General features: G+C 46.1%; 1 protein-coding gene across 1 annotated transcript in view; it reads left to right on the top strand.

The window, feature by feature from the left end:
- The window catches only part of LOC116939633 (calpain-1 catalytic subunit-like), a 62,108-nt gene that overhangs the window by 16,213 nt on the left and 19,634 nt on the right, over nucleotides 1-26,261 (top strand). The window contains exons 3-13 of the mRNA XM_076062968.1: nucleotides 9,300-9,369; nucleotides 10,132-10,250; nucleotides 12,199-12,332; nucleotides 17,190-17,358; nucleotides 19,030-19,113; nucleotides 20,279-20,364; nucleotides 21,242-21,319; nucleotides 22,781-22,944; nucleotides 23,677-23,837; nucleotides 24,363-24,571; nucleotides 25,439-25,475. Of these exons, the coding sequence (XP_075919083.1) occupies nucleotides 9,300-9,369; nucleotides 10,132-10,250; nucleotides 12,199-12,332; nucleotides 17,190-17,358; nucleotides 19,030-19,113; nucleotides 20,279-20,364; nucleotides 21,242-21,319; nucleotides 22,781-22,944; nucleotides 23,677-23,837; nucleotides 24,363-24,571; nucleotides 25,439-25,475 (1,311 nt within the window). The remainder of the gene's footprint in view (nucleotides 1-9,299; nucleotides 9,370-10,131; nucleotides 10,251-12,198; nucleotides 12,333-17,189; nucleotides 17,359-19,029; nucleotides 19,114-20,278; nucleotides 20,365-21,241; nucleotides 21,320-22,780; nucleotides 22,945-23,676; nucleotides 23,838-24,362; nucleotides 24,572-25,438; nucleotides 25,476-26,261) is intronic.

Below are 26,261 nucleotides of genomic sequence, written 5' to 3'. Positions count from 1 at the left end.
AGGATGGTTTGTTTCGGAGACATTTTGTACAAATCGGTGGGCATTCTCTCGACACAAGCACTGTGCATTTGATTGCGTTTATTACAGAAGTATTTTATCTTTGTTTGCAGGCCATCTTGTACTTGTGTGGCACCAGTTGGGTTGACAGTGCTCATGTCAGGGTGGTGAGTCAGAACCTCCCGAAATTCTGGCTTAAGGAAAAAAAAATCTCAGGATTCCACCCAGAGTAAAAAGGGTTCCTGTGTTCAGCGTCTTTGAAAGGCAATGGAGCGATTGTCCAAAAAGCTCTTTCCTAAGTGGTATTTTCCCTTGAGTTGGCTGTACCTAGCCCTCGGGGCGCAAGCAGTGGTGCTGGAAGCACAATCCCGCGGGGAAGAGTACAAATCAGGGGCGTAGACACGAGGAGATCCCAGTGGTGGCAAATATTTTGAGCTGTGCCGCAATGATGTAAATCAGTGGCTTCCAAGCCTCATGATTGGCACAGTATGGGGAGGCCTTAATTCCAACATTGAATTCACAAAGGGCTGTAAAGAAACACAGATACAGGTTTTCCTTGCTTTACGCCGGTTTCGGTTTGCGCAATTTCGAATTCAATTCACTCACATGCGGCTAATATGGTCAGATGTGGGGCGACACTGCGTGCGTTGTGCATGCACTGTGCGCTTGCTGTGTGTGTGTACTGTGTCTGTACTGTTTTCGCTACTTGGCCGATAGCTGTCTCCTGTGGTTTCGTTTTGTGCACCGTGCTCATCGGTGATGCAGGGAATATGTGCAGCTGAGAAGCCATTGGATAACTTGAATGAGTTGTCTAATTAGGACATAGGTTCTCTTAGCTGATCTTCCATCAGTGCTCTATCCACGCTGGTCAATGGCTTTACAAATGTTCCTGGTCTTGTCCACTCTTGCCTTTCTCCTCTCCTGTGCACACCTCATCGCCTGCTCCTCCACTCTTCTCTCCAACACTCACGTCTTTCCTTCTCCCTCCCACCCACCCGCCGAAAATTGTATAATAGAATAATTATGGTCTTAAATATGCTCTATGCCTCGCAGGTTCAAGCCACACTTATTTACTGCAGGACGGTATAGAGGACATTGTGAGCATGTGTGAACATGCTTGCCTGTTGCTGTGGCTGTCATGCTGTTAAGATTACATGAATTGCAAACATCATTTATTTGTTTGCTACATTACCCGCAGCAGCTTCAATAGAATTAGTTTTGCGAGAATAAAAACCAAAAAAATGACAACAAAGTAAAGATAACGATATCACCTTTGTGTACCGCTGGGACATGTTCACGCCCGTACATTTCTTCTTGAGAGCACCCGCTGTATTTTCTTGCCCGGATTTAAAAAATATATATAATTGTATTGCCACATTCCAATTATAATTATGATAAGTGCTTTTGAGTGGGGCTCACTGTGTGGACTGGCACTGGGTTTTGCGGATTTCTCATCGCTCTGTCTTTCTCCTCTATAAAACTATCGGTCATTGACCCTCAACATTTCTCATTTGTGCAACATCAGTTATTATTCTGGCCGGATGGCGCCGCAATCGGAGACCTTGACACACAGTTGAGAGCTTTCGCAGGTTTCAAATCCTTTCCTGGGAGTCGGCTTAAGCCCATCATCCTTTCTCCGGGATCACTTTGCGCGAAGCCAACAGTGGTCGTGCCACGCATAGACTGGGAATGTGGAATTTCAACAATTGGTTCATGGTCGTCAATTGGGCACGATCACACCACTCCATCGCCCATCTGAGGTGGGAGATTCTTTGACCCTTGAGTTATCATCAATCATTACTGCAAATGTCTCCTGGGGTGCTAAAATCTGTGACTTCAATCACATTAAACACGGTTAGTCCGTCTGAAAGGATAAAAAAAAACGTGACAAGCTGGCACCGGACTCAAAAAATTGCCTGTCCCATTGTAAAAGTAAATGCTATGTTTAATTAAGTTGTGGTACCAACTCGGGTCACCGGGTTCAGAGTGCACTATGCTACGCACCCGGAGACACGATTCCCAGCCACGGCTAACATCAGCGCAGGGTGATAGCTGACCTGGCTCTGCATCCTCCCCCCCCCCCCCCCTATTCACCAAACTGCGTTGGGATTAATGTTATTTACATGCGATGCTTCAGCTACATGGAATGATGTTCTACCTGCGCTTCATTTGTCACGTGAAGTTTATCACTTTAAATTAATTTCACGTATCGAGTCGCCAATTGGCAATCGTGGATTTGTTATGTTTTAGAAGTTAATGAGGGAATTTGAACGACTTTTCCTAAATATAAGTTATAACAACGTATTTTTTATTATTATTACCATATTACATTTCAGAAATCTACAGGCTTAGATTATTTAACATTATTGTAATTTAATGTCCTGCCTTACGCATTTTTGCAGTTGTGGTACTATGTGCGAGATGAAAATTGTATTGATTACTCATGCTCACTGAGGTTTAATTTTTACATCGATTGTTTTTAGTGCCACGCACTCAACTTCTGATAACGTAAACTTTGCTTCCTTGTGTTTGAATCCCAGGACTCCTGACAAACAAAATATGTTTGTTTTGATTGGCTCTTACCTTTATGAAGGTCACGAGGTCTTCGATTGTCAGATGCAACAAACATAATGTCTATTTGTGTGTATGTATGTTGAGCTTCTTTCACGCCGTACATAGGCAACCGTGCTCATTTTAGGTGCGGAGGGGGGTTGGGGAGAAGGACAACACACCGCTCTCGGAGGGAGCAACTTTGGATTCATGTAAACACTTCGTTATTTCCCCACAGGAATTCCTGAGCGTCTGCAAGGAATGGAAGCGTCGACTCTGTGCACAAACAGGCGCACTGGCGAGCACGGCCAGCCAGGAGACCGCGCGGTCAGATTAACAATCCCACGTGCGAGTGTGCTCGGGACACGGACACAAATGCAATAATCTTCTTCGAATATCTGGTGGGGGGGTGGGGGGAGGGGGAGGGGGCGAGCAGTCGTAGTTCGATGTTGAGGTGAGCAATCTACTGGACGGCCTCTGACGAGGCACGCTGCAATGGTTGCGATGCCACCGGGGAACGGGCCCCTCGGGGCAGGAGGTCCGGTCCGCGGAGGCGATCGTCTTGACTCGGGTGGTGGCTGCAGCCACCACAATCTGGGCTGCTCCTCACGTGACGCCGCTCGTGGAGCAAGTGGCCACCGCGTCTTCCCCTGGCCCTGTCCTCAAGCGGTCCAGGGGTTTTGTCCAATTGAACCCCCGGGGGAGTTCACCGCTGGGGGGGGGTCACTCGCCAGGTTGAAATTGGTGACGTTTTGGGGGCGTCCGTAAATGACGTCACGCACCTGGGGGGGTGGGGTCAGACATTTGTGACGATGTGTGACATGGGGGGGGGGGGGTTGAGAAATGTGACGTCATATCAAAATGCGCAACTTTAAATAAATATAGACAACACGTTCTACTTAATTAAATAGACGTTTTAATAAATGTTTTCTCCTACAACATCAGAGTGCAGCGCCACATTAAATACGCACTAACAAATGACAATAGTTTAAAGTGATTTGAAGCATGTTTTATTTTCAAAATGGAAATATGGTTTTGGGGGGGGGGTGCAGAGCTTTGTGACGTCATATTTGAGGGGGGGGGTCTGACTTTTTGTGACGCCGTGTGACGAGGTGGGGGGGTCAAAAATCGTCCAAAATCGCGTGACGTCATTTATGGACGGCCCGTTTGCGCCATCGAGAGGTTAGGGCTGTCATCGCTTTGTAGGGTTTGTAGGGTTTGGAGTGTATCCCAGTAGGGGGCTGTGGGATTTCTGAAGTGTGCTGAGATGGGAGAGGTCCCTCGTCGGTGGGAGTGCTTCGTCGGCTGGTTTAGCCGCACGCTGGACCTGCAATCCAGAGGTCGCGCTTGAAACTTGTGGTGCAAGTTGCTGATGTCCTCCCGTCTCTTGTTGACCCAGCAGCATAACTGGGTAAACCACAGTTGTGGTCGATCGGCAAGTGGCGCGTGATGGGGACAAAGTGTGGGTACTTGTTGCCTCTTCGCGAGATGTCTGATCGGCGCGGAAGATCAGTCCAATATCTATCGTCAAGGCGCTCTCTCTAGCGCTCCCTCTCGTGGAGGTCCTTCCGCGAATTAATCGGTGGCGTGAGCAAGCGGTTGCAGGGCTGCACCCGAGCCACCATTTGTTGTACTGCGTGTGCAATACTTCGCAGGTCCTGGGACACCTCCATCAAGAATACAATGCGGTTTGGTTTGATGTTACGGACGTCCATCTCGGTGCAGAAACGTTTAATTATATTCCGTTTTAGATTGTGCCTGCTTCTTTATCGCTTAGAAAGAAGTTACTTGCCACCTTATTGCCCACCCTTGGGAACGTTTTTTTTTTGGGGGGGGGGGACAAAACAAATGAATGTGTGCCAACACGATGCTGGCACACATCACCAGCAGCATGGCACACACACTGAGAGCAACGTTCATTCTTCAAAAGTGGGTCGGTTGGGAAATGGAAACCGCAACAAGAAGTTCGGGCACCCTCAAAGAAATTACCCGCAGCGATTGGGGGTTCAGTAAATTAATGAGAGTCTGGTTTTAATGTTTTCATTTGAAAACATGTTTAATACATGAAGCTGGGAATCGCCTATTAAGAGTCTAGCCGAGCGCATACAGTTCAATTATGCTTTCAATCTTCCAACTGTACCTTATATTCATACATCACTGCTAGAATATTTTACCGGTATTTATTCCAATTTTTTTGCAATTTTTGCTTAGTTTTTACGTGGTAATTAATCTAGTAGCGATAAAACATTTGCGTAGTATAGGGTATCTCATGTCCTATATTCTCTCTTCAATTGATATAATCAAAATCATACAATGAGTAAGTACAACAAACAAAAATGGTTTTCTTTTGGATAGGCTATTCATTAACATTTGAAATGTGGAGTTTACACCACTCGGTCAGGATTATTGCTTATTTAAGTCAAAAATATGCTTTGACTTGACTCTTCGACAAATCCTGAACTCTTAATAGGCGTTAACCAGCTGAACTGGTTGCAGCTTCTTTGAGGGTCTCATCAGCAGTACCATCAGCCTCTTTATACCAATTCTACTGGGTGACCTGATGCGATAGGCAAGAGCAGACGAGACTCACAGAAGTCAAAACGAACCCAAGGTTTCCCTTTCACTGTATTAGACGACCGAGAAACATCGATTTGGAAGGTTGACAAATTAAATTTCATTTCAGTACTTAAACAAATCCCATTACTGGATTATTTATTTATTATTACCAATTATGCACTGAGGCGGCTTGTAATTATTTTCATTACTCTGAAATGCAGAATGCACATACGTGCTTTCCTACATTTACAGTTATCTGCATATTTTTTTTTAAATAACATTTTATAAATTCTAGGCATTGTGTTGATTAATTAAGAATGTCTCTCACGATGGTATTTTTTTTTCGCTGACAATAGATTCGTATTTAGTGTAATTGTAAATATGCACAATTTTGGAAATGTACACATGTTTGAGCTATGGTTTGGTCAAATGCGCAACATTTTCACGTAACGTCTTGGAAATGCTCTAATGTGTATTTGATATCCACGGTTCAATATTGGATCCCAAAGTAAAAAAAGAAAATTGGACCCGGGTATTGAAATTATTTTGAATAGATTTTCATTTCCACGTCTTCCCAGCCTCTGCAATGAGGTAAATCACTTCAAGTTGCTGTCAATATGGGCTGACTCTCTTATACAATACCACAAAAGCTCGTGTGCTTTTGGAATATAGTACTGCAACAGTACGGCGATAAAAACAAATCAAAGACAAAGATCCCCCGTATAGCCTTAACAGACTGTTGGGGCAAGTGCTGTGAGCACCTTTGAAGGCCGGCATGGCAAACTAAGGGGTGGGTAGCCAACACCACGCCCGGCCGCCTTTGTCTCCCCAGTGGCGATGTTAACAACACACTGGGTACTCATTTGAGGCTGATTCGACCTAGGGGAGGTCCAGGACCGGTTCAGATAATCGTCACTGGTGTTGGGCATGAGCGGGAATCGAACTTGGGCCATCGGATTCGTAACGCAGCGCACTAACCGCTACACTACCCACTGATAAAACAAAATACAGCACGGCGATACACACACAATTAGAGCTGGGACGATTAGTCCGGTAAGTCAATTAATCAACTACATTTTTGTGGTTGTTTACTTAGGCCCTTATAAATTAGCACCCCCCACCCCACCACGAAACCTCCTACCTCCTGAAGGTAAAAAAATTACCCAAGCCTCGCCCATCACTTCCCGTCCAGCGGCACATATCGGAACAGGGGTGAGACCCTTTTTCTTCCCCCAACTATTAACGTAATTTTTTTTATTAGTCGAATAACTGAACTGATAATGGGTGGAGTAATGTAATGCTCATTTGGCCCCAGAAAGGCCAGTTCTACACACAGTGTTGTGACAGCAACTCAAACACACACACACACACGCGTGTAAACACGGGCTATCGGTGAGTATCAGCACATGCTGAAAACCAGGCTCTGGGCATGCATCGATTCACATCTCGAACAATACCATGGGTTGTCCGAATCAGAAAAAAATTTTCGTTTATTTTTGTCTCGTTTGTATTGTTGTTTAGTTGTTTTATCTGGCTTCATTGTCAAGTTCTTTTCAGTCTATTGCCATTTGTTTTAAATGATAAATAATTTATAATCATGCGCACAATTTGACGTTTGGAACAGTACATGTAAGGGCGGTGATGGCTACGCAAGTGGCATGTAATCCAGCGCTGTGGAAGCAATAATTGGTGGATCGCACAAGATGTGAAACTCCCTTCCCATGGGTGTCGAGGTGCATACCCCGACTCGCCAGGAGAAGGCAGTACAGCGAATGGACTAATTGCCATCTGTTTTCATCTGTACAGGGATAGAATGTTGCCCCTAATGCTTTGTGGGTTTTCTCCTTGTGCTCCGGTTTCCTCCCACGTGTGTAATAAAGACTCATCAGTAATTGGCTGAACACATCTTAAAATCAAAACCCAATGCAGCAGGAGCTTACCGAAAGAGAGTTCTATGACGCAGTGTGGCTTTCCTTGATAGATAAGTACATTATGTAAGGAGCGATTTTAAACAATTAATGTATGCATCATTACTTGCATATTTAAGACCAAGGCAACCTAAGAGAGGCTCAGCGCATGGTCAGATGTAACGTGCCAATAATGTTGTGCATGGTGCATGAAGATTGAGTCCAGGTTTGCCTCGACTGTACGTACCACAGTGTGCTAACCAGTGCGGCTGCCGCTCATTGTCACATACACGTACTTGGGTATGCCGCCTGACATATATACCCATGTACAATCACACACACACACGTACAAATGGCTCCGAGCACTGTCTCACACCCACTTGGTATTTTCATTGAACAATAAGAACAACAACAACAACGTTCAGGGAATAGTTAGACGAGTGAGGGACAAAGGCGTGCATCGTTATCTTCTGTCCCCTATCCTTCGATTGATGCGCGGAGAAATTTGGTGTAAACAAGGCGTACGCCGATCACAGGCGGGCTATGTTGATGCATTTTAAGTGGTGCCGCGTAAATGAGGCGTGCAGCATGCAGTGCGTTTGCTGCCGTCTGCTAATTCGGCTTCATCAGCTGGGTTTAATGCACTGCCAGTGTGAGTGCCCAGAGCCCTGCCCGCGCAGTGGCCTCAAACCGAGTGACATTCTGGGGGGGATTGTGGGAGTCCACCAGCGGTGCCCTGGGGCAGCACATGGCATATTGGCGAAGCTTATTGATTTTTAACTCTTCCTCCAAAAAATGGCCCAAAGGTATTCATAATAAATTTGACAATTGAAACGTAGCGGCCTTTGACCAAATAGCCCAGCGTGCGCACAGTCTCATCAGATCTTTGAGCCTGGGTGGAGCAGGGGATGGACACCCGGCGTTCGTAAAAAAAACAGGTGCCATCGGCATTGTGAGCAGCAGAGGGCAAGCACAGCAAGACACGTGTAAGCTCCCCACCTTCGCCAACCTGCACTGACCAGCGTGGTAAAGTGCGGTCAAACGACCCCTCGCGACCAAGAGGGGGTGGGCGGGAGGTCCCCATCCAGCAGTGGATCGACACAAACGTGACATCGTGACACGGCTCCTGCCGTGCACTTGTTTTTCCTTCAGCAAGTCTCGCCATCCGTGGTGACCGTCACGGCAACATTTCTTTATTTTTCTCTGCTTTTTCTCTCTCTCACACACACCTCGTGGGATAACGCTGCGGTTAGAGCATCCGACACAATCGAAGGGGTCGTGATTATAAATGCTGGCCGGTGGTCAGTCAAATCCGTCCATCATCCCTCTACAGTGGTTTAAAACAAAAAAAAGAGCACCACCGAGTGGAAAGTCAAAAGCGGTTGCCTTTTGTTGTCTGTTGTTGAGCCTCTTCCGCACCGTACGGAACCAACCGTGATTAATTATCGGAGGTGCGGGGATATGAGCATGCGATTTCCATTGCCGCTTCTGGACTGGCAGTGGAGATGAGTTTAACCCAATGCTCGTTTGAGTACGGGGACACACTTAGAATTTTTGTTACCGTATATAATTGCACTGTTTGCATCGTCATCGTCGCCATGGAAGACCTTCATTCAGCAGACCATCTATCTACTGCTGGATGAAGGTCTTTGCAAGGCATCGCCATCTTTCGCCGTCCTGCAATTGCAACAATCTATCGAGTTGCTTCCACACGCCTTGACTTCATCGCTCCGTCTGCACGGTGGACGTCCTTTGAGGCGCGTTCCCTTCCCTGGCTGCCACTCTGTCGTTAATCTTTGACCACGCACCATCATCCCTTCCAACAGCTTGTCCGCTCAGAGTCCACTTTTCTTAAAAAGCATATATTGATGTCTCTAACTTGCACATGTTCTCTTATCTGTGTGCTCCTCCTTATGTCTCTCAAGGATGTTGTCTCTGAAGGATGTGCTTTTTGCAATGCAGTGTTTGATATATTTTTTTTATATTCATGGCAACGTCGAGGATATTGGAGCAGGTGCCGCACCACCCAGTATTGGACAGCGGGACACCATAGCCAGTGCCCCCTGCAAATATTTCCTGGGCCCTGTTGGCTACTTGCCACAGGCTCCCATAATTAAACCCACCCCCTAACCTCTAAACTGTTAGAGCTTAGAGACATTTTGCCTCGTTGGATTTAGTAATTTCCCCCAAATGCAATTTATTGCAGGCAACAAAGTGAAAGGGGTGAAACGGAGCACCAAGGTCTAATCGTACTGTTTACTCACACTGTTACCCCCACGTGCACCTCAGGAAATATGCTACAACCCACAGTTCATTGTGAATGGAGCCACAAGAACCGACATCAAGCAGGGGGCTCTGGGTAAGTTGAACGATAGCACAGCTCTCAAACCGTAACCTTCGAGGGAGAATACGACCGCTCACATTCACCAACGCATGCGTGTTTCGTGGCGAAATAAACGCGATGCCGTGCGACCAGCTTTGTTTTCTAAATGAACGTCGCAAGCAGAGGTTGCCTCTAAAAGCACGGAGAGGCTCGTTGAGGCTTTCCTGGATAAACAGAATATTATAAAGACGTTATTACGTCTCCTAAAACCCAACCTCCCAAGTGTATCCATTGTGTATGTGCTCATAAGCATGGGGGTGTCTGGTCGGATATCTGTTAAGCCGTATAACACCTGGGTCTTTCTCGTGACCTGCCAGTAAGCCTTTGCCACTTCCCATCACTTCAGAGTGTACCTAAGTCTAGCATAAGCGCTGCGGTGACATCGCTACGTCTTAGCAGCAAATAAGAGCTGCTGTTGTATGAAATTGTGCATGAAGGGGAGCAGTGGTGCTGCAGTTCACTCACTGCATTGCTGTCCAAGCGACTTGGGTTCTCACCCATGGATAGCATCAGTGACAATTGGTATCTGTACACACCCTATGAGGCCTCCACTGTCTTGAGTGCACCTTAAATGAGTAACTTGGTGTCCTGTGTAGAATATCAGCATCGGGGAGACATGCAGCCGGGCACCGTTCTAACCACACCGCTCCCCCGTGTGCCGTGCCGGCTTCATTAGGTTCTCGCTAGCGTCATTTAATTGTCTCAAGACTAAATAGGAAACGTTTGCGTTTGTTGCAGGCGACTGCTGGCTGCTGGCAGCCATTGCGTCCCTGACCCTGCACCCCAGGCTGTTGGCTCGCGTAGTGCCAGAAGGACAGAGCTTCAGCGACGGCTACGCCGGCATCTTCCACTTCCAGGTGACGCCAATGTCCACTTTAAACACGGCTCACTCGTGGCGAATTCACCCACGTGTAGGTCGCTTCCATGTAGAAAATGTGCTCTTCCGTGGAAGAAAAAAAAACCTGTGCTCAAGTCAAAGTGTCTCGCTACTTGGACGAAGGCGTGGCCACGTTGCTCGCTTTCGTTCGTGGACCTGAACCGGTTGTGGAAACTCCACGTTGCAATGGCTGGGCCCAGCATTTCCTATAGAGCAAGCACTGAAAGAGCAAACAAAATACTTAACCTATGTTAATTTAAAATAAAAACGACAGAAAATAACGAAGAAAAAGAGACTTTCGAAATGAGCCGCTCTTAAAGGCAAAATTGCACGATAAAACATGTTCCCCATCGCTTACGCAGACGACAATGAAATCAATTGTTAGCGTCGTGTTATCGTGCATGCCAGAGGCTTGTCTTTGTGGCTCTTTATAGGATGCCTTGGATTAAAATTTAAGCCACGGTCAATTGTGGCTACAATCTTGTAAATTTTAAAAGGAAAGAAGATTAGCACCCGAGCACTTTTCTCACGGTCTCTGGCGACGTCTCCATTATGTTTTACCATTGTCCTCTGTGTGCTGCTGCGTTGAATAGAGTATTGGAGAAAATAATGTGGAGTGGATGTTAAGATGTCAAATGAAAGGTGCATGACCTGAATGCTGTTTTCCTCACTACTCAGAGTCTGCAATGTTACATTTATTCCCTGCTGTAACATCCTTTGTTGCAACAAGGTCGTCTACGGAGCAGTCTTGTAAATCAGCTTGAGGCTCACTGTTTCTTTACCTTCATAAACAAATGAAAACCATCGAGCAATCGGAGTTTGATGAATTTGCCTTTGGTGGTGTCTGAGAGTCACAGAGTACATTTCAAGTGTACCCTTGCTCAGTACAATATTTGCATGGCTTGTAAATGTATAAATCTACACCGTGTGTATGAATAGCAGACCTGGCGTCGATGTGGTAGAGCACTCAAACTATCAATTAGAAAGTTACAGATTGAAAATTCCAGTCTGGGGTTTGAAACAGCCCATCATCCCTGAAGGGCTTGATAATTGGGTACCACTTTGAGGGAATTATAAAGGTTGTGAGCGTTGAGAGATTGATCCCCATCATAGGAATGCGCAATTTTCACCACTTACTCAGGGCCAGCAACAGATATGGGCACTTCCCCACGATTGTTTGAGCAGCGAGGCTTTGACTTTACCTTAACCTCAGTCATTTGCAAGCGCACTCTTTGAATGCAGCCCGTGTGCAATAGCTGTCGCATGGAGCCCATTCCGTGTTTAAATCTTTTCCCAATAACTTTCCTCACTGCAGTAATCAGCTCGCACAGCGCGAGAAGCTGTTTAAAGATCAAGATGTGATTATGGCCCAAGCCGGTTGATGCCATCACACCTCGGCCAACGCTCTCCGCCCTGTGCCAGAATCCCGCAGCTGCTGCGCGGCGGACGCGCGACCTCCAACGTCGGCCCGAGCAAGTCTCCCACCACCTGGCCTAAGGTGGTGGTGGGAGACTTGGTTGCCGGAACTCGTGGAGACCCATGCCGGTGCCCGTCTCGACAACTGGCCCCGGCTCCATCCTGCAAAGACAATGACCCCCCCCCCACGTATAGCCTTAACAGACTGTTGAGGGCAAGTGCTGTTAGCGAGTGCCTATGAAGGCCGGAACTGTCCTGCATAAACACACGCGCGCACATTCCACCCTGGGCAACCTTATTTTGCCAGTTCCCTCCTGCAAATACCCTCTGGCTGGGGTAAACAAACAGATCGAGAATGGATGGAGTTAAACTTGCCTGGGTGTATCTCCACACTCCGTTCACCCTTGAGGAGCTCTTGGTGTTTATCCGTGCGATGACTGCCGAGCCCTCTGCTTTTCCTTCTCCCTCCCATTCCCCTCTCACTCTCTCCACCGTTCGTCCTTTTTTCTCAGTTCTGGCAGTTTGGCGAGTGGGTGGACGTGGTTATTGACGACCTGCTACCCACGCAGAACAACAAGCTGGCTTTCCTGCACTCCACAGACCGCAACGAGTTCTGGAGTGCGCTGCTGGAGAAGGCCTATGCAAAGTACAACCCCTGCACGCACGACCCTCGCCTTGCGTGTGCACTGCACGTGTACCACTCGCTCGGCATGCCGCGAACATTCCCGACACACACCTCGCCATTGCTCCGTGTGTGTTACACGAACCCCGTGCACCTTGCACCTATCCAGCGCGCGTTTGTCAAATTACAAAGCATTGTCTGTTCATGCCTACGTGACTTTACCGAAAAAACCAAAGAGTATGAATCCTTGCAGTCACGAAAGCTTCAAATCTAGAATCATTGTCTATCCGTTGCTGCTGTTGCTGCCGCTGCAAGGAGGCCTCCCCAGGTAACCGCTGTCTCTCACGGTTCTGCGATGTAACAATGCACCGATAGCAACCTGCACACTGGCTGATTTGATATCTTTCCATTTCCTCAAGGGACGTACTTTCAGACACGTTTAATTCCTGGGTTGCCATTTCATCGCTTTTCTTGACCATCGGTGATCGTACCTTATCGTGCCGTGTCCTTACCAAGCACACTTGCTCTTCTCAACGATCTCTTTAACCAGCGTGTGTGTTTTTTAATCTGTGTGTTTCACTCGATGTCTGGAAATGTTATTTCCAAGCGTACCACCCTCCGCGCTTCCTTTCACAAGTTTCATCTTTTGTTTAATGTTTTTGTTCACGTATGTATTCACGTTGAACTCGTATGTGCGTCGAACTCCTTTGGCGCCGTACGTGGCAGACCGTGCTTATTGGAGGTGGCGTTCGTGACCACGTTTCTGAGCCATGTGTCCGTGGCGGGCGGCGCACACCGATTAAACACCGTTTTCTTCTTGAGGCACATTACATCGTTGGGATCAAAAGGGCCGTTCCGTCGTGGCCAGGTGTGTGGTGCCGGTGAGGGAGGTCAGCCTGTGTTATAGTTGGTCCAATGGCCAACGGGGGTGGTGGGGTTTGTTGGGACCAAGATGGCTGGTGTGCTTTTACTCAGTTGGGGCGAGCACCTCGTGGATTGGCCCCGTATCCCTTTTGTAGAACGGAAAGTTCTTCTTTGAATGCGGGTGCGGTCTTGCCCCGCGTTGTTGGTGTGCGTGGGCTATCGTCCGATGTTTAACATTTGTTGCTCATCTTTTGAACTTTTTTTCTTCTTAAAATTTCCCACCTTTTTTCAACAGTTGCTTTTATAATTCCTGTTTGTGCTGCGAAGCACTTTGAGGTGACCTGTTACAAAGTAGAATACTGGAGTGTGGTGCTTTCGGTTCGACCATTTGCCCCCTCATTGCATTTTGCAAACGTACAATGTACACCGATATTCTTGGTTCTTTCGGTAAAGTCACGTTGAAGGGAAACAATAAAATATATATCAAACAATTAAATTCTCACGACATTTCGACTGTAACACAAACAGACATCATCAGGTGTGAAAAAAACCCACCGGCAAATGCTTCTTGCCGTTGTTTTTTTTCACACCTGATGATGACTGTTTGTGTTACAGTCTAAACGTCGTGAAAATTTTATTGTTTTATATATATTATTATTTTATTGTTTCCCTTTAACGTGACTTTACCGAAAGAACCAAGAATATGAATCACAGCAGTCACGAAAGCTTTAAATCAAAATTTAATGTACACCAATGTTAATCAGAACATTTTTTTAAGCATGCTAAACTATAGATTTCAACAAAACAAATGTATTTCCACTCATAATCTATACATATATTTGCCAGGGTCGCATAACATTGAAGATTTATGTCAGGAATAATAAAACCTCTTTCGTCACGGACATATATATTTTACTTGCACTGCAATGACAAGTGGCAATGCCAATCACCGTGGCATTAGGGGCGCCAAAGTGACGAGACGTTAACTACCTCGCTTAGTATGGAGGAGGTCGTAGGTTCGATCACGACCCTGATGACGCCTGTATTTTTTTTTTATTTGCGTGTCTCTTTCCCTATGGTTGCGTGGAATTTTTTCCGGGTCTTCCAGTTTTTCCCCTCCACATTTAGAATCAACGTCACGCGTTTACAGTATTTGGCTGCTGTACATTTTCACGCAAAAAAAGGCCACTTGGTTGAGCTGTCATTTGTGGCCAGGTCGCTTCTGAAAAAGAGCTACATCGCTCTGTGTGCCTTACCTGGTAAAATAAAAACAGTTGAGTTCGTCATTTTAGTTTTTTTTTACATGTGCCAGGCTAGGTGTACACGGTTGAAGTGCGAGGCTAGATGCTGCTCAATATGCAAATGCCCACTTCTGGATCTGTTCTCGGGGATGCTATCTAAACTGCTAAACAGTGACTTTCAACGTCATGCTTGAGAGTGCCTCATTACCCTATTTTGTCACATCTGCCAACCAGCGAGTGTGCTCAGCCTACCGAACCAACCTGCATTACGCCTGCCAAAACGGTGCTTGTCTATCATTTAGCTCTTTGAAGGTGGGGTTGGTGGATCGTGGATATGTCATTGTGTGTGTGAGGGAATCGACATGCCGGGTGAGTCTGGTGTCCATCGGAGGCAATGAAGAAAGTGGGTCTTGAGAAGTTCAATATCGTCTCCTTGCGAGCGCGGATTTGCCGGCTTACGCTGAGGCGCGACCCGCATGCACGGGAAAAAAAAAAAGTGATGCCTATAGAAAGCGGCACAACAAGTAGGTTTTTCGATCGATTGTGTTAAAGCATTTGTGGTGTTTTATATGTGAGATTTTTTTTTTGGACAAAATGTTTTTTTCCTCCCACACAAAAACCGCAAATAAATCAAGATAATGGCCAAACATCTCTCTGTATATATATATCACCATCTTAAAAAAATTACCTTAAGATTCAGTTAATTGGACAACTAAAGTATTGTTATATTTTAATAATCTAATATCTCCTCGAGCCAATAGGAATCCCCATCACTGTGGAAAACATCCATACATTGCAATATGACATCGACAACTTTTAGTGCTACATTTTGATTTAAAGCTTTCGTGCCTGCAGGGATTCATATTCTTGGTTCTTTCGGTAAAGTCACGTAGAAGGGAAACAATAAAATAATAAAAATATAAAACAATAAAATTATCACGACGTTTCGACTGCAACACAAGCAATCATCATCAGGTGTTTCCCTTCTACGTGACTTTACCGAAAGAACCAAGAATATAACTTTTAGTGTGTTTAATGAGCCATTAGGGCATGCCATTAACCTAACAACTAATGTTGTATACAAAATTCATAATCTTGTCAGGAGGGTTAAAGGTCAGTACTGTATTGATGATTAATATTAATTATACCAATGAGTGTCGTTGTTGCATAGCATTGAACTAAAAATTGTAAATGTCATTAAAATGTTGGTTCAACTCGTCATGCCTTTGGGGTTAAAATAATGAGAACCCTTTGTGGCAAACCAGCAATGACTGAAACACTGTCCCTGTCATAGAAATTTGGAATGTCCTTATGCTTAGGGCCATGAATGGAAATAATCACCACCCCATGCTCGTGGGGAAAACATTTAACTTTAACTTGACGGTGTATAAGACTGCTGCACATATAATTTACACACACTCCCTAGGACGTGCAACGTACTGTGGAATTTCCTGTGATGCCTGGTGGTATTCATGACACTCTTATTCTCATATATTAATTCATTAAATGGATGATTCTATTAATTCATACCCAGCAGAAGGGTTCTACAACTCTGCATCTTTTTTTCTGGGCAGCTTAAAAACGTTAGCATGAGATAGTTGTACAGGTTTCACTACTCCCATCCTCTCAATTTGCGACTTTACAAATTAATTGGGTTGCACCCAAAATCAGCTTCGTGTTTCAAATGATGCAGCACGTCTCCAGTCAATGATTTAACTAATCGGATCCAGCCTGTCTCTTAGTCAATTTCCTGGCAGGACATAGTGCAACGGGCCACTCCAAAAGCTGGCATGAGCTGGATCTGGCCCATGGACCACCAGTTGAAAATGGGCACTCATTTTGTCTTTTCTCTTGCCATAGTGCACACTGGCACGTGCACCATTCCATTCATAATGACCCGATTATTTCACGGGCGAACAAGAGAGGTGCTAATTGGAGGCACATAAAAATGATGGTAATTGTGAATTCATGTAGCCATACCAACGTGTTCCTGCGCGCAGACGTAAGCCATTATGCCACGCACATGGCAGATGTGTGTGGCATAATTCGCCAGTGAATGGACGACGAAATCAGAACGTGATAGGCCAGTGAAGGTACGGTGGATGCCACTTCCTTATTTTAAACATTCGGTCACAAGGGACCCTGTAGCTATGGCTCGGAGGAGAAGGCTCTCGTTTATAAGCAAATTGACAACAATTGTTTTTCCATAAATGTATTCTTTGTGTGAAACAAAAAGTCAGTTGTCCCCCCTCCAGGCTTAAATGGGCGCTGAGCAGTGGTCACCTCCACTGGTGGTCCTAAGGCCCTGGTAAAACATTCCACATTACTATGATGGAGTCCTGTCTATGTACAGAACGATTGCAATCGTCTTTCCACTCAGTGCTGGTTATTATTGGTTGCAGGGTGATGGGTTGAGTGGGCCCAAAGCTGGGATTTCAACTCGCAACAATTTCACATCGAACTCGGGTCACACGGTTCATAGTGCAATGCTCTAACCACTGCACTGACCGCTCCAAGTGTGCATTGTCAATTGCACAGATCAGTCCATGAACAACTGTGCTGGGTACATGTATATTAATGTAGCATAGAACGATGTATGTATGTTGAACTTCTTTCTCACCGTGCGTCACCAACCATGCTTATCGGAGGTGCAGGGGAAGGACAACAAACTTAACGCAAAAGTAGATCTAAATCAATTAGTTTTCAATTAAAAATGTAACAATGTGCAGATTCCAGGTGTCACATGCTGAGCATTGCGTGGCATCCTGTGCATCAGGCTCAATGGCTCATATGAGGCCCTCAAGGGTGGCAGCATTGCCGAGGCCATGGAGGATTTCACGGGCGGTGTGTTCGAGTTCTACGACCTGAAGAAGGCACCTCCAGATCTCTACCGCATCATGCGCAAGGGCTTAGAGAAGGCGTCTATGATGGGCTGCTCGATTGATGTGAGAATCACTGTCCCATGCACACCACACACGCAACAGCAACAGCAGCCATTGACATCACTGTTAATGCAGATTCTGTTAGTGAGCACCTGTTAATGTTGGCTGCCTTTATTTCTCCATGAAGGTATAGGATAGCGAGGCCTTCATTCAGCAGTGAATTGGCAAGGAGCCGTAGATAATTATCATTCCATGCACATGCATACGTGCATAGTTTTAGGTAAAAGAGAAAGGAAATATGATTTGCACGTAAACTCTTAATTACTTAACGTTGTTGGACACTCCTGACATGGAATATGAAGAACCTTGCCTGGCTCATTTTACTAATCATAGTGGTGTTTAATGAATCTCTTGGGTGTCTCTGCTGTCAATTGTAGAAAGTGCATAATTTCTAACACTCATAGTGACCAACCTTCAGTGCTGCCCATGTAGAGCTCCGTTAATATAATTGCAACAACTCTACACGTTCATTTCAGGATGTCTCCCTGTTGACCAAATTGATAGCTTTTATTCTCCTGTCAATCAGCTAGTTGGTGCTCTGATTAGGGCACTCTTCTCATAGCTGAAAGGTCCAAAGTAAAAATGCTATGTGGGGTTTGGCAGCTAATTCATCTCTCTGGGGCCAATACATTAAGTATCACTTTGTGGGAAGTCAACAGTGGTTGTGCTGTACATGAACAAGTCTCTGCCATGTGAATGTGGAATTTGCACCGCTGGCTTGTTTATTACAATTAAGAGAATCGGTTCTAACTCATGGATACTTAAGGTCAGTGACTGGCATTGCTCTAATCAACTTTCAAGTACAGGTCTACTCCCAGGGCAATTAACATGAGTAAGATGACCGCTACGTTCCGAGCGTGGTCTTCTGGTATACGGCGCTTTGCCGAGCGTTTTCTTCCCTCAAGACTCGGACACGCACGACTGCTTGCATCTTCAGGAATTGAAGTGATGCCTCGAGTACATTCGTCTTGGGAAGTCTAAGTGGATCTGCATTCGTTGCACGCGGTTCATTCAAGGATTGATTTGCATCCGCAGCCATTACAGTACTTTCCAAACAGATGGTACTTTTAGAGCAAAAGCCAGATAAGTATTATTATTATTATTGCGCCCGATGTTTGTTTGGGGGGAGGGAAGCTTCCTGAAGTGACGCCAGAAGAGCTTCTGTCGCGTCGCCTTCCCTAGTTTGTGATGCCCCTTGCTGAACGAGTTCCCTAAGGTTCACGTCTCGCAGCCGTCACCTGACCTCAACAGCGCAAATCCGTATTTACTGCCAATTGTGTTTTTTTTTTACTAAAGTTAATTCAATATAACTGTGCCTTTTAGTAAGTGGATCTCTAACTAAACACATTGCCGTGTAGAGAATTTCAATGGCATACTTTATATATCACTTAATACATTCATGACAAGTCATGTTCCTTTGCACGTAGGGTTGCCACCTCTGAGGTGTACATTTATGTAATTGAATTATCCAGAGTGATGTATTGTTAGTCAATTGACTTGTTATGTCTCGGTAAGACTTACAAATCTCCCAGGAGAACAGGTGGCAACCTAAAAACGAGGTGGCCACCTGTTCTGGGAAAATCGGGACATGTGGCAACCCTATATGCATGAGCTATAGCAGTGTAAGCCTCCGCAGGTGGCCTGGCTTCTATTAACGGCTATCCCTGTTGCCAGATCACAAGCATGTTTGACCTGGAGGCACGACTGCCCAATGGGCTGGTGAAAGGCCACGCCTACTCCATCACGGGCCTTGACCAGGTAAGTGCACAGCACCACTCCAGCACTCTGAAGTTCACGTGAGCTCTGTTGGCGTGGCCTCAGCATAGTCAAGCCCCTGCCTCCTCAAATGAGCACTGGAGCGGTGCTATTCTCCGTTGGTCGCCCTGATCCGATTGTGATCATTTTTTTCTTCTGTAAAGTAGGGGCCAGTCTCCGTAGGACAACTACCGGTGACGTCCCTCATCATCAAACGAGTAGCCACTTGTTGTTGATTCATAGGCTTAATTGTCCAATCGTCCCAGCTCTACACACGCGTTGTTTACACACTCTTACCTACCCGGGACAGTGCTTTTTTCCTCGCGTTGATCCGAATAACCCGTACGGGGAGCTCCAACCTTGGTAACAATTTCTTAGTTTTGCCAGTGCTGCCATCCCAATTCCTCCACACAGCAGATGACAGCCCCAGTGGACTTAAACTATGTGGCTTTTGCTTCAGGGAAACCAAACTCTATCCCTGTATTGTAGCATCGTATCATTTTAATGTAATTTTGAAGGCCCCTGACTTTTATATTGTTCGAGTGATCTTGTAGAAGACCGATAAACTCTCATCCAAAGTCATTATTTAGATTTGTGTTTTAATCAATGGGGGGGGGGGGGGGGGGGGAACAGGAAGTTGAGATGCCTGGCCAAGTGTGGTTGTTGTTACTTAGATTTTCGTACCTGCATTAATTGGTAGTGTTTTTTTGCACCGCTTTATATTGGCGAAGACAATTCTGAATTGCGTTGTTTCTGTAATTAATAATTTTGTGGCTTATGCACCTTTGTGTTTTTTTTTACTTCTACTGTATCTGGCGTATTTCTGGGTTCTTCTATGCAATAAAATAAATGTTATTTCATTGCATGTTGGTTTATATGTTTTTGTATAACTTTGTTTTGCTTTTAAATGACATTTTTTTCAGATTGCTTCAGGAACATTGTGCATTGCTCATGATGCGAGAAATGTTTTATTTTAATCCAATATTTATCGATTTTTACTTTTTCATTCATTATTTCTGGTGTTCCCGCAGTTCTTCCTTTTTAAAAAACAAACCCTTTCGTATTTTTTTTCCACAGCGTTTATAAATAAATGTTTACGCACGTGGATGTCACGTCTCAATGGGTCACAGTTAGTTAAAAATAAACGTTATCGCTCATTAATTTGCAGGTGTTTTTTGAGGGACAAGATGTAAGGTTGGTGCGAATCAGGAATCCGTGGGGAGAGGTGGAGTGGAATGGGGCCTGGAGCGATAAGTAAGTCCCGTGTGATCATTTGTTTTTATGCCAAATTGTGGCTCAGAAATCGCCGTTTTCCCATGGACTGAGGCGATCCGTGTTCGGTGTTCCATCTCATCTGGATTTATGAATCTAATCGTAACCATGGCCTGCAATTATCGTTAGGTTGTCATCGTTTGTAGGCGTAGCGGCGGACGCCTGTAAGACAGCCCCTTGTAGCAAGGGTTTGGGAATCGTTTGCGTGAAATGCCCATCTCCAGGGGATGCACGCACGGTGGCCAGTAGCTGGGAGTACAACGAGTAAGGTTTTCTGATCTGTGTGTATGGAAATTGAGTTGTGTACTGGTTTAAGGTGCCATGGGGGCGAGATGTTCTCTCCTTCGCCTGCTATGCAGGACGTCGTGCGTTCGATCCCGACCCTGACGATGCCGGTATATTTGGAGTCCGCGTGTCCTGCCCGTGGTCGCACGGATTTTTATCCGGGTCCTGTAGTTTTACCTTCCAAATTTAAAATCATGTGATTCGAGTATTTGGCTGCTACTATAAATTCCCACGTGGTCAACTGATTCGGTGAGCTATCATTTGTCGCCAGGTCGTTTCTGAAAATAAGTTATAGCTCAGTGGGATTTCTCCTTACAATCAGGTTTCCTCCCTCGCCTCAAAATATTCTTAATAAGGAAATGACGAAATATCTGGAGGTGGATCCTCCTCGCTAAGTCTTGATAAACTGAGTGAACACATACTGCGTATATATCTAAATCGGTTGTCGGTATTGTTCATATTCAACTGCGTTTGGTCAAAACTCTGAATTGATTTTATAAGACTGTTCACCGCAAATGTTAACCACTTGACCATGGTCGCCAATTGTAAGTTTGCACTCTGACCCCTGCCCCAGCTCATGGGAGTGGAGGGTCGTCGATGTTTCGGAGAGACGTCGACTGGAGCAAGTCCGAGCGGAGGATGGAGAATTCTGGTACAAGTCATAATCGCGTCTTAGTCCTGGATTATACGACTGCACTAATCCAGTGAAAGTGTCCCCATGTTCATAGCAGTATTGAGGTGGCGCTCAACTCGATTTGAGCCAGTGGTGAAAATTTCCACATTCCTATGGTGGTGGCCAGTTTATTCCCAGGATGGCAACTTATAACGTCCCGCGAAGTGGTACTCACTTTATCGATACCGGAGAGGTGATGAGGTGAGGTGACCCCAAACGAGTATTTGAACCGCTAACCTCCAACTTGTGAGTTGACCACTCTGCTGACAGTGCCACATGGCTGTAATTACTACACTTTTACACTGTTAACAAAGGTAAAGTGGATTGGCAGATCGAGTGTGGTGGGGTAAAGTGTAGGCACTACCACCTCCTTCCAAGCTTAAAATAGTAGGCAATCACATTATACCAGCAGTAGCATGAGCAAGCCTTTACACTGTTCAAGTTGAATAAAAGTTAACGTTTCTCCATGCTGAAATGAGAAAAGGTGTTGGCCCTGAGGCGGTGGCGGGAATTTTATATTACCTTGGCGGGCACGAGTCATCCAGAGGAAGACCTCTGCCGACTTCCCATAAAACGCCACTGAATTCATGGCTCCCTCGCGAGCACCCCCGTCCGTCTCTCCGCCTTGCCCTATTTACACGTTCATAGTTTCATAGTTTCATTGATTTGGTATAGCCCTGTGAGCCATTCGGCTCTTGGATTGGGTGCAACCGCAACAAACAAAAAAACAAAAACACGAACAAGAAAAACATCTTAAAGTGACTATGTGCATGTGCAAACAGAAAATCCAGGAAAAAACATCAAAATATTCCTGAAATAGGACCATACACCAACACTGTGTGCAAAAATCCCAGTGGGATGCAAGTCAAACAACAACAACTCTAGATTTAAAGCTTTCGTGACTGCTAGGATCCATACTCTTTGGTTCTATTGGGTAAAGTCACGTAGGTGAAAATAAAATAACAAAATATCACGACGTTTCGGCCACAACACAAAAGCGGCCTTCATCAGGTGAAGGGACGAGACTGTCTGTAGGACAGCGCTGTCCTCTAGACAGTCTCGTCCCTTCACCTGATGAAGGCCGCTTGTGTTGTGGCCGAAACGTCGTGATTTTTTGTTATTTTATTTTCACCCACGCAACAACAACAACAAGAAAACTTAGATTAAGGCCATCAGTCTAACTCCGTACTACAATAAACAAAAACATGGCCAAACCAAAAAACGTTTAGAAATCACCAAAATAAAGCCATAAATGCAACGTAACAGTGATCATAGGAACTGTGACCGAATTTTTTAACAATAAACTACATAAATAACATGTAACACCAAACCCTAGAGCCACACCTGGCTGTGGCGCGTCCATTCGTACGCCATCTACCAACCAGCTAGTGTTCCCCGTCTCTTCCGCCCCCGCCACCGCCTCCCCCGCCCGCGTGCCAGGATGTCCTTCTCGGACTTCAAGCGTAACTTTTCCAAGATGGAGATCTGCAACCTGTCGCCCGACACGCTGCGCACGCAGAGCGGCTCGCGCCACTGGACGGTGACGGCACACGAGGGACGCTGGCTGCGCGGTTGCACCGCCGGGGGCTGCCGCAACTACGCAGGTCGACCTTGAGAAAGCACCCCCTGCCAGCGCGGCCGAGCGCTGGTTCCGTACCAATTCGGCGACGCTTCGGAGTTGGGGGCGGGGGGGGCGGGATTAAACCCGACCGTGGGCTCGTCCCGCTCCGAGAGACTTTGCCCCGCGCCATTGGCGATGCGCAATGTCCAGCATTGGCTCGGGGCTACCAGTAGAGATGAGCACCATCCCGTTGCTCTTTTGAGCAGGGGGATACTTTGAATGCATCATGCCAGCTATCTGTGTTTGCGCCCGTGATCATTTATGTTGCGAATTAAGCGACGAGGATATGCACCTATTTGGCCGTTATTAAGCCACCAGAATTTTCAAAACGCCATACATCACTCTGATGCCTCTTTGTCTCGTGTGTGTGTATGAGACAACATTACGTGTATACTATAGTTTTTTTTGGTTAGATCGCGTAAATATAAATGTGTCGTAAAACCCGCCACCACCCGACACAGCCAATTAGTAAGGTTTGTCATGTAAATGGAAAACATGGCAATTCGTGTTACTATTACAGTACACCGGTGTTTTGGAGAGCAAATCCACAACATTTACAATCGGGTTACGAAGTTTCACCGCTAATTACAACTAGCTTCATTAGGCGGACAGTCAGATTTGTGGAGAAATTCTCCTCTTTCGTTCCTTAAATAGAGATGCACAGACACGCACAAAGACGCTGCGTGTGTCTTCGTGTGTGTTTCACCACCCATAGGGACGTTCTGGACCAACCCACAGTTTCACTTGCGATTGCACGAGGAGGATGACGACCCGGATGATGATGAGGTGGCCTGCTCTTTCATCGTCGCCCTCATGCAAAAGAACATGCGGCGTCAGAAGCGAGACCTGCTCACCATCGGCTACGCCATTTACGAGGTGAGCCACTCGGTCACACAGATGCACAGACACGCACAAAGACAAAGATCCCCCTGTTAGCGAGCACATGTGATGGCTGGCACGGCACACAAGGGGGTGGGTGGCCATAACCACGTCCGGCCGCCTTTGTCTTCCTCGTGACAATGTTTACACTTTGCATCAGGCAGTCATTTGAGGCTGAGTAGACCTAGGGGGAGGCCCGGCGCCGGCACAGATAATAAATCGTCACTGGTGTTGGCCGTGGGCGGGACTCAGAGTCGGAATTTTCATTAAGGCTGCGGGAGGCATCAGACCAGCTATGAGGCTCTTTTCACAGATGTCCAGTCGGGGTGGGCCAGAAAGTCACAACAACAATACAAAAACGCACACGAGTGCAGCGGGTAGGAAAGGTAAGCAAGTCACAAACGAACCAAAAAACATTGGAAATTAAAATATACATACGTAAGGTTGATGACGTTGCGGCTGAGTCGATCTCGGGCCTCCGGTCCCACCCGCGCCCGCGCCCGATCCCCGATCCGCTTGAAGGCGCCGCCCGGGTGCACGCACCTGCCGGGGGAATTCTTTGTGCGGAACTCCTCACGCGCCCGCAGCCACAACTTCATCAACCTGCGCGAGGTGTCGGACCGCTTCCGCCTGCCGCCCGGCCACTACGTCATCGTGCCGTCCACGTACGAGCCGCATCAGGAGGCCGACTTCCTGCTCCGGGTCTACTGCGAGAAGATGAACAGATCGAGGTGCGTGGCCAGCCCCGGCAACACTGCGTCGGGAAGCGCGCTTCACCCTCCTGCGAAGCAGAGCAGCGAGATGTAGGACACGATCCCTGCGTGGGGGGGGTGGGGGGGGGAGCAGTCCATCTGTAAAACGTGAGCACTGTGGTGTAGGCGAGTGACTCGGGGGAATAAGTACTGAGTCGGAGCTGGTTAGAATCCTGAGTTTGAACCTTGACCTCGGTCATCTGCGATGAAAGCAGCTTTTCAAGTGTAACGAGTTGGTGGTCTCAGCCCAGTTACTGTGCGGGGGTGGTTGCGAAGTGGAGAGGTCTTCATCCGGCAATGAATAGAACATGGCTGATGATTATTATTACGATGATGATGACGGTGACAGTAATGATGACAACAATTGTGTAAGAAATTCGATAGGACAGTAATACTGTAATTACATTTCATGATAGCAATAATGACTTTAGTCACAAGAATGGGTATTAATTACAACCATTAAGACTGTAATTAAAGTTTGCTTTCGTAATAACGACAACAATCACAACTGTAATCGGTGGGTCCTCTGCGCAACTGGAATGAGTAGTTTTTCCCCCGTTACGGGTGAAACTAAACACAATTCTGTCAGCAAGGGAAGGCCAATATTCAGAGGCGCCTTCAAGCAGGTCAGAGGAGATGCTTTGAACAAACGAATTGAGAGTAGAAACTCCGGGCATCTGTTTAGTGTTTTGATGAGCATGAGCCAGGTGTGGGGTCACACTGAATGCATTGCTACACGAAGAGGCTTCCTGGGTAGGACACTCGCTAAAACATTCACAGGACAGATGGTCCTGGGAACAGTGCCCAGCTCCAACGATCATAACCACTGCTTTTGTTTCCCAACAGAGAGTCGGACGACAGAATTGGTGCCAACATTGAAGAGGTGGGGGTTCTGTGTCATCTCTTCGTGTAATGAATATGCTTTGTAATGTTTGGAACAATGTGGTTCATATTCTTGGTTCTTTCGGTAAAGTCACGTAGAAGGGAAACAATAAAATAATAAAAATATAAAGCAAAATTTATATATTTATTACTTTATTGTTTCCCTTCTGCGTGACTTTACCGAAAGAACCAAGAATATGAATCCCTGCAGTCACGAAAGCTTTAAATCAAAACAATGTGGTTGTTTACAATGGTATAGTTTACAATGTATGGAAAAATAACAATATATGGTCTGTATTCAACTGCGATTCGTCCGTCCTATGAGTGAACTGAATTCTGGAAATAGAGATAAGGATTGCCAAATATTCGAGTATAGGGACAATTTGACTTGTGTAAACAATTCCCATATGACAGTGTGTCCATAAGGAAGATTCAAATTAATTATTTGCTGTTGGTGGCCCTGGGCCAGTGCTAAGGAATCAGGATTTTGGCCTCTTAGGAACTTAAATGCCCCAGCATTATATAGCGTTGTTTTCTTTCTTAGCTTAGGAAGCCCCGCTGATGACAGCTGTCCCTGTGTGTGGAAAATGGTGAAGGAGCACCGGCCGGGAAGTGATCATTCGTTTGTCAGTGGGTTATTCGAGTTAAGTCATTTGCGAGTAATTTGACCGTGACGAGTCCTTTGGGCCTACTCTAATTTAACGTCCACTGATGCGGACGGCGCATATATTTATATATTTGAACGGACCGACAGTTATAACCGGGGGCATCGGCAAACGCAATTCCG

This window comes from Petromyzon marinus, chromosome 6 (assembly GCF_048934315.1).
Source record: "Petromyzon marinus isolate PM22_M1 ecotype Great Lakes invasive population chromosome 6, UKy_Petmar_22M1.pri1.0, whole genome shotgun sequence".
Taxonomy (NCBI): domain Eukaryota; kingdom Metazoa; phylum Chordata; class Hyperoartia; order Petromyzontiformes; family Petromyzontidae; genus Petromyzon; species Petromyzon marinus.
The sequence above is the reverse complement of the archived record's forward strand: the minus strand, read 5'-3'. Positions and strand labels throughout refer to the sequence as shown.